The 9,204-nt window shown below is 39.7% G+C and overlaps 1 protein-coding gene across 1 annotated transcript; it reads left to right on the top strand.

The window, feature by feature from the left end:
- Nucleotides 1-223: 223 nt before the first annotated feature.
- On the top strand, nt 224-2,890 carry LOC128577057 (heat shock protein 105 kDa-like). The gene is given in 1 exon segment (XM_053579099.1): nt 224-2,890. A coding segment is annotated over 1 exon segment (2,529 nt). The 3' UTR covers nt 2,753-2,890.
- Nucleotides 2,891-9,204: the final 6,314 nt, after the last annotated feature.

The raw sequence follows: 9,204 nt of genomic DNA, 5'->3' as shown, positions 1-9,204 counted from the left end.
TGACCTCCTCTGTTCCCGTTTGGATTCCCTTTATTTCCTTGACTACATTGAATAGTAAAGGTGACAGAGGGCAACCTTGTCTGGTTCCAGTTCTAAGAGGAAAAGCTTTCGGTTTTACTCCATTCAGTAAAATATTGGCTGTGGGTTTGTCATAGATAGCTTCAATGAGTTTTAGAAATGTGACACCTATGCCTATACTCTTCAGTGTTCTAATTAGAAAAGGATGCTGGGAGAAGAAGGAAGCGGAAGTGGCACATTCAGGGGCCAGTGGAGGCGCCGATCAGTTATATCATTTGGATCAAAAAATAGAACAATTGGAGTTGCAGCCAAAAATCAGCATATAACTCATGCAAACAATACGGTGTCTAACTTCAAGAGATTTCATGGCCGAGCATTCAATGACCCCTTCATTCAAAAAGAGAAGGAAAACTTAAGTTATGATTTGGTTTCATTGAAGAATGGTGGAGTTGGAATAAAGGTAACGTACATGGATGAGGAACACCTGTTCAGTGTGGAGCAGATAACAGCCATGTTGTTGACTAAGCTGAAGGAAACTGCTGAAAACAACCTCAAGAAACCAGTAACAGATTGTGTTATTTCAGTTCCCTCCTTCTTTACAGATGCTGAGAGGCGGTCTGTATTAGATGCTGCACAGATTGTTGGCTTAAACTGTTTAAGACTTATGAATGACATGACAGCTGTTGCTTTGAACTACGGAATTTACAAGCAAGATCTCCCAAGCCTGGATGACAACCTTCGGATAGTAGTTTTTGTTGATATGGGACACTCAGCTTTTCAAGTGTCTGCCTGTGGTTTTAACAAGGGAAAATTAAAGATGCTGGGAACAGCTTTTGATCCTTTCTTAGGAGGAAAAAACTTTGATGAAAAATTAGTGGAATATTTTTGTGCAGAGTTTAAAACTAAGTACAAGTTGGATGCAAAATCCAAAATACGAGCACTCCTTTGTCTGTATCAAGAATGTGAAAAACTGAAAAAGCTAATGAGCTCTAACAGTTCGGACCTACCACTGAATATTGAATGCTTCATGAATGACAAAGATTTTTCAGGAAAGATGAACAGGTGACAGTTTGAAGAACTTTGTGCTGAACTTCTGCAAAAGATAGAAGTACCCCTTCATTCATTAATGGAACAGATTCAGCTCAGAGTAGAAGATGTGAGTGCTGTTGAGATAGTGGGAGGCGCTACTCGAATTCCAGCTGTGAAAGAAAGAATTGCCAAGTTCTTTGGAAAAGATACCAGCACAACACTCAATGCAGATGAAGCGGTAGCCCGAGGCTGTGCTTTGCAGTGTGCAATCCTTTCTCCGGCATTTAAAGTGAGAGAATTTTCTGTCACGGATGCAGTTCCTTTTTCAATCTCTCTGATTTGGAACCATGATTCAGAAGATACTGAAGGAGTTCATGAAGTATTTAGTCGGAACCATCCTGCTCCTTTCTCCAAAGTTCTCACTTTCTTGAGAAGGGGGCCTTTTGAGTTAGAAGCTTTCTATTCTGATCCTCAAGGCGTTCCATACCCAGAAGCTAAAATAGGCCGTTTTGTAGTTCAGAATGTTTCTGCACAGAAAGATGGAGAAAAATCCAGGGTGAAAGTCAAGGTGCGAGTCAACACCCATGGCATCTTCACCATCTCCACAGCATCCATGGTGGAGAAGGTGCCAGCTGAGGAGAATGAAGGGCCTTCTGTGGAAGCAGACATGGAGTGTCTGAATCAGAGGCCACCAGAAAACTCAGACACTGATAAAAATGTCCAGCAAGACAACAGTGAAGCTGGAACACAGCCCCAGGTACAAACTGATGGTCAACAAACCTCACAGTCACCCCCTTCACCTGAACTTACCTCAGAAGAAAACAAAATCCCAGATGCTGACAAAGCAAATGAAAAAAAAGTTGACCAGCCTCCAGAAGCTAAAAAACCCAAAATAAAGGTGGTGAATGTTGAGCTACCTATTGAAGCCAACTTGGTCTGGCAGTTAGGGAAAGACCTGCTTAACATGTATATTGAGACAGAGGGTAAGATGATAATGCAAGATAAATTGGAAAAAGAAAGGAATGATGCTAAAAATGCAGTGGAGGAATATGTGTATGAGTTCAGAGACAAGCTTTGTGGACCATATGAGAAGTTCATGTGTGAACAGGATCATCAGAATTTTCTGAGACTCCTCACAGAGACTGAAGACTGGCTCTATGAAGAAGGAGAAGACCAAGCTAAACAAGCTTATGTGGACAAGTTGGAGCAGTTAATGAAAATTGGCACCCCAGTTAAAGTTCGATTTCAAGAAGCTGAAGAACGGCCAAAAATGTTTGAAGAACTAGGACAGAGGCTACAGCACTATGCCAAGATAGCAGCTGACTTCAGAAATAAGGATGAGAAATACAACCATATTGATGAGTCTGAAATGAAAAAAGTTGAGAAATTTGTGAATGAAGTGATGGAGTGGATGAATAATGTCATGAATGCTCAGGCTAAAAAGAGTCTCCATCAGGATCCAGTTGTGCGTGCTCAGGAAATTAAAGCAAAAATCAAGGAATTGAACAACACTTGTGAACCTGTTGTAACACAGCCCAAACCAAAAATTGAGTCGCCCAAACTGGAAAGAACTCCAAATGGCCCAGATATTGATGGAAAGGAAGAAGATTTAGAAGGCAAAAATAATTTTGGTGCCGAACCTCCACATCAGAATGGTGAATGCTACCCTAATGAGAAGAATTCTGTTAATATGGAGTTGGACTAAATAACATTAAATTGGCTTCTATGCCTTCAAATTAATAAAATATTTTTGCCATAGTATGTGATTCTAACATAACATACTAAGACTATTTATATTTTCTTTTGTTAAGGATGTTTAGAAATTTGTGTATTATATGGAAAAGAAAAAAAATGCTTAAGTCTGTAGTCTTTATGATCCTAAAAGGGAAAATTGCCTTGGTAACTTTCAGATTCCTGTGGAATTGTGAATTCATACTAAGCATTTGTATCACTGAGGATGAAATTGACTTTTGTCTTGGAGGGAAAAAAATTTGTACTGCTTGTTGTAAGAGGGCTGTGATTAAAATCTTAACGCATTTGTTCCTGCCAAGGTAGTTTTCTTGCATTGCTCTCCATTGCAGCATGTGTGTGGGTGTGGATGTTTATAAACAAGACTTAAGTCTGATTTCATAAGGGCTTTCTACAATCAGTTCTGTCCAATAGAATAATATGACCTTTTGCTTTCATATTAAAAATTTGATGAGTAAAACCAAAGCTAGTGAAATGTGTTAGCAGCATGCTGAACAAAAACTTTAAAGTTCTCTCTCACCATACAGTACATTGTCAATGTGTATGTGTGAAACGAAGGAAATGTTAATCCTGTTGTAACTGATGGTGAAAACTTCTATGAGCTTTAAAATAAAGTTCATCCTATGGTGTCATTTTAAAAAAAAAAAAAAAAGGATGCTGGATTTTATCAAATGCTTTTTCGGCATCTATTGAGAGGATCATGTGATCTTTATTTTTGCCTCTGTTAATATGGTGGATAACGTTTATGGACTTGTGTATGTTAAACCAGCCTTGCATCCCTGGGATGAAGCCTACTTGATCATGATGAATGACTTTTTTGATGATAAGCTGTAATCTATTGGCTAGGATTTTGTTGAGAATTTTTCCGTCTATATTCATGAGTGAGATTGGTCTGAAATTCTCCTTTTTGTTTGGGTCTTTTCCTGGTTTTGGTATCAGGGTGATGTTTGCTTCATAGAATGTGTTGGGGAAGATTCCTTCTTCCTCAGTTTTTTGGAATAATTTCTGCAGTACAGGAATAAGCTCTTCCTTGAAGGTTTGATAGAATTCTGGAGTGAAGCCATCTGGACCAGGGCATTTTTTAGTTGGAAGCTTTTTTATTGTTTCTTTGATCTCAGTGCTTGAAATTGGTCTGTTCAGGAGGTCTATTTCTTCCTGGCTAAGTCTAGGGAGAGGGTGTGATTCCAAATATTGATCCATTTCTTTCACATTGTCAAATTTCTGGGCGTAGAGTTTCTGGTAGTATTCAGAGATGATCTCTTGTATCTCTGTGGGATCAGTTGTTATTTCCCCTTTATCATTTCTGATTGAGGTTACTAGAGATTTTACTTTTCTATTCCTTGTTAGTCTGGCCAATGGTTTATCTATTTTATTTATTTTTTCAAAAAACCAACTCCTTGTTTCATTAATTTTCTGAATGATTCTTTTGTTTTCAATTTCATTGATCTCTGATTTGATTTTGGATATTTCTTTTCTTTACTGAGTTTAGGCTTAGATTGTTCTTCTTTTTCCAATTCCATAAGATCTCTTGTGAGATTGTTGATGTGCTCTCTTTCTGTTTTTCGAATGTAGGCATCTAAAGCGATGAATTTTCCTCTCAAAACTGCTTTTGCAGTATCCCACAGGTTTTGGTAGCTTGTGTCTTAATTGTTGTTATGCTCAAGGAAGTGAATGATTTCCTGTTTTATTTCTTCCTGCACCCATCTGTTATTCAACAGAAGATTGTTTAATTTCCATGCCTTTGGGTGGGGTCGAGCATTTTTGTTAGAGTTGAGTTCCACCTTTAGTGCCTTATGGTCTGAGAAGATACAAGGTAAAATTTCAATTCTTTTGATTCTGTTGATATTTGTTTTGTGTCCCAGGATATGATCAATTTTGGAGAATGTTCCATGGGGTGATGAGAAGAATGTATATTCTTTATCTTTGGGATGGAGTGTTCTATATACATCTGTCAAGCACAGTTGTTCTAGGGTCTCATTTAAGTCTCTTATATCCTTGTTTAATTTCTGTTTAGAGGATCTGTCCAGCTCTGTAAGAGGAGTGTTAAGGTCTCCTGTTATTATGGTATTATCAGATATCGTATTGCTCAGATTCAGTAAGGTCTGTTTCCAGAATCTGGGAGCATTTAAATTGGGTGCATAAATATTTAGAATGGAAATGTCTTCTTGTTGTATTTTTCCCTTGACCAATATAAAGTGACCATCTTTGTCTTTTTTGACTTTAGTTGCTTTAAATCCACATGTATCTGAAAATAAGATTGCAACTCCTCTTTTCTTCTGAATTCCATTTGCCTGAAAAATTGTCTTCCAACCCTTGACTCGGAGCTTGAATTTGTCTTTTGAAGCCAGGTGTGTTTCTTGCAGACAGCAAATGGATGGCTTGTGTTTTTTAATCCAGTCAGCCTATCTATGTCTCTTCAGTGGGGAATTCAAGCCATTAACATTTATTGAGATAATTGATAAGTGTGGTAGTATTCTATTCGTCTTATTTTGTGAGAGTCCATTGCTTAGTTTTATCTTTTACATCCGTGTGGAGGTTTGGTTCTGTCCTTTAATTTCTGAGTTCTTACTTTGCTGCTGATCCATTGTGGTGGTCAGTGTGCAGAACAGGTTGAAGTATTTCCTGTAGAGCTGGTCTTGTTGTGGCGAATTTCCTCAATGTTTGTATATCCGTAAATGATTTGATTTCTCCGTCAATTTTGAAGCTTAGCTTAGCAGGGTACAGGATTCTGGGCTGGAAATTGTTCTGTTTAAGTAGATTAAAGGTAGATGACCATTGTCTTCTTGCTTGGAAAGTTTCATTAGAGAAGTCTGCGGTCACTCTGATGGATTTGCCTCTGTAGGTCAACTGCCGCTTACTCCTGGCAGCTTGCAGAATCTTTTCTTTTGTCTTGACTTTGGACAGGTTCATCACAATGTGTCTTGGAGAAGCTCGGTTAGAGTTGAGGCGACCTGGGGTCCGATAACCCTCTGAAAGCAGTGTGTCAGAATCTTTGGTGATATTTGGGAAATTTTCTTTTATAATATTCTCTAGTATGGCTTCCATTCCTCTGGGGCATTCTTCTTCCCCTTCTGGAATTTCTATAACTCGTATGTTGGAATGCTTCATAAAGTCCTATAACTCTGACAGTGAACGTTCTGCTTTCTCTCTCTTCTTTTCTGCCTCTTTTACTATCTGAGTTATCTCAAAAACTTTGTCTTCTACCTCTGAAATTCTTTCTTCTGCATGGTCTAACCTGTTGCTGATACTTTCCATTGCATCTTTAAGTTCCCTGATTGACTGTTTCATTTCCTTCAGCTCTGCTATATCCTTTTGATATTCTTCATATCTTTCATCTCTTATTTGATTCTGTTTTTGGATTTCCTTTTGGTTATTTTCCACTTTATTAGCAGTTTCCTTCATTGTTTCCATCATTTCTTTCATTGTTTTCAACATGTGTATTCTATATTCCCTTTCTGTCATTCCTAACATTTCTGTATAGGTGGAATCCTCTGCAGTAGCTACCTCATGGTCCCTTGGTGGGATTGTTCTGGACTGGTTCTTCATGTTGCCTGGAGTTTTCTGCTGATTCTTCCTCATGGGTGATTTCTTTTATATGTTTCCTTGCCCTAATTTTCCTTTCACTTCCTCTTTCTCTTTAAGTTCTCGTGCCTGTGGACTAAGGGTTACAGGACCAGAAGGGTGAGAAGGTTGAAGAGCAAAAAAGGGAATGAAATAAAGGAGGACCGAGTGGTAAGAAAAAAAAAAAAGAGAAAAATAGAGAAAGGAGAGGGGGTGGGTAAAAGGGATATTGACAAAAAGAAGAGAGGCACAGAAAGAGGGAGACAGAGCAATATAGGTGTACAGTAGGGTACTTTGGTACAACCTTAAAAAAAATCCACCTTCTGGGGGTGCCCAGTGCGGTGGCTCCCTTGAGGTCAGCAGCTCTTTGCTAACCTGATCAGACACAGTACCCCACTTCCACCAAGTAGAGAGGAAAGACAAAAATGCTATAAATCAAACCAAAACAAGCAAACAGAAAACTTTACAGGATAAAATTGGCTGGAAAAAACAAATAATAGCAGTATAAACACTGACAAAAATGAAGTTCTAATAATTGAAATAGGCAGCAATGGGAAAGTATAATTAAACTAGAAAAATTGAGAAAGAAAAAGGATCTGTATGGAAAAGGTTGAACTTAAAAAACAAAACAACAATCCACAACATCAAAATAAAGAAAGAAAACAACCAAACCAAGAAAAAAAAAAAAAAACAACCAAAAACAAAGCAGTATGTATATGTTATTGAATATTGTCTGGGCAACATGTGGTCTTCTGGGGTATGAGATGTTAATCACAGTTCTGATACGACTGGAGGCTGCTAGTTTCTCAAACCCCAGCAGGTAGGTAGACACCCTAAATCTCTCTTCAGCCCACTTAAAAGGCACTTTGAACTTGTTCACTTACTGAGCAGAAGCTTTCTCAGGGAAGTGCTTGTCACTGGAATCACTGCTAAAGTGGCTATCCACTTACCCTGTGTGCCAAAACTGGTCTCCCTCTGCCCCAGAGGGTTAGGGCTGCAAGGCGGCTCAGACCCCACCCTTAGGCTACTTGGTCGCTGGGTTACCAGCTCCCACCCAATTCCAGCTCTGCGACTCTGAGGGCGGAGCTTGCCAGGGCAGATCACTCACAATGTCTGCCTGTGAACCAGAGCCAAACACTATCAGCTCCGTCCGGCTCAGCGGCTCAGACTGGGGCCCTAGACAAAGGCCAAAGTTCTCCGCACTCCCGCTCAGGCTCTCCCCAAGGCAGTTCAGCTGAGTGCCAAGTCCAAAGACACCAAAACAGTTCACAGGTAGGGTCTTTCTGGTTTGCAGTCTCGCTGCTACTGAACTTACAGTTGCGGGCGGGTTTAGACGGATTGAACACACGCGACCACTTGCCGGTTTTCCACTGTTTTAGTCCTCCTCTTGGGGTCCACAAGTCTCTTGCTGACTCCCTATATCCTCTCAGGGGTGATGATAGGCAGATCCTACCAGCCAGAGATGCCTGGAGTCCTATATCCCCAGACTCACGGTGCCCAGATGCAAGGAAGCTGTTACTCGGCTGCCATCTTGCTCCGCCGGGTGTTGAATATTTCAAAAGTCTAGTGGGCATTTTTAATCCTTTTCTGGAAGTTGGAGTTTGATTCAGAAGTTTCTGAGTGAGTTTAATTTTGTAGTAGAGGATTGGATTGGTTATTACGGAGGATAGGTCTGAGAATATCCGGAAGAGCTGGTTTGGTTATAGAAAATTTCTTTAGCATATGAATGTCATTAAAGTATTTAATTTCTCCATCATAAATGAAACTCAGTTTAGCTGGGTACAAGATCCGGGGTTGAAAGTTATTTTGATTGAGGAGATTAAACATTGATGAACACCCACTTCTGGCTTGAAAAGTTTCAGCAGAGAGATCTGCAGTCATTCTAATGTTCTTCCCTTTGAAGGTAATGGTTTTCTTTCGCCTGGCCGCTTTGAGAATTCTCTCCTTCTTATTAACTTTAGTGAAGTTAATTATGATATGCCTAGGGGATGTCTTATTGGGGTTGAATCGTGCTGGGGTTCTGAAGCTACCTGCTATCTGAATTTCAGGTTCTCTAGGTATGTCTGGAAAATTCTTTCATAATTTCATGCAAAAAGGCCTCTGTGCCCAGTGAGGCCACTTCATCTATTTCAGGAATTCCTATGAGTTGGATATTTGCCTTCTTCAAGTTATCCCAGAGCTCTCTGAGTGAGTGATCCATTTTTGCTCTCCATTTCTCTTCCTCTTTGAGAATTTGGGATCGTTCAAAGGCTTTATCTTCAATGTCAGAGATCCTTTCTTCTGCTTGGTCCATTCTGTTGCTAAGGGATTCTACTTTATTTTTCATATCTTTGAGGGCTGCAAATTTTTGCTTCAGTGTGTCTAATTCTCTGGTGGTTTTGTCTTTAAATTCGTTAAATTCTTGAGACAGCTTTTGAATTTCTCCGCGAATTCCTAGTTCCATTTTGTTAATCTTGTTTGCCATCCAAACTCTGAATTCTATTTGTGACACCTCAGCCAGTTGTTTGTGAATGGGATCTTCAATTACATCTTCCATATCTTTCCTTGGTGATGTTGATCTATTCTGGTTATTCATGTTACCAGAGTTTTTCTGCTGATTCCACCCCATGATTGTTTTACTCCCTTTGATTTCTCCCCTGGTGTTTTGTCGAGGACTCGTACAGTGCTGTGGCCTGAGAAACTGGGGCCCTGTTTGGTGTAGAGGGGCTAGTGGTTCTGTCTTGTTTTCAGCAGGTTTCTATTTGACCCTAGTGAAACAGTTACTCTGGGTTGAAGTCTCAGCTGTGGAGAAATACCAGCAATTAAGTCACCCCACCCACCACAGGCAACAAATGGAAAAGGAAAATC

Source organism: Nycticebus coucang, chromosome X (assembly GCF_027406575.1).
Source record: "Nycticebus coucang isolate mNycCou1 chromosome X, mNycCou1.pri, whole genome shotgun sequence".
In the NCBI taxonomy this organism is placed as follows: Eukaryota; Metazoa; Chordata; class Mammalia; order Primates; family Lorisidae; genus Nycticebus; species Nycticebus coucang.
The sequence above is the reverse complement of the archived record's forward strand: the minus strand, read 5'-3'. Positions and strand labels throughout refer to the sequence as shown.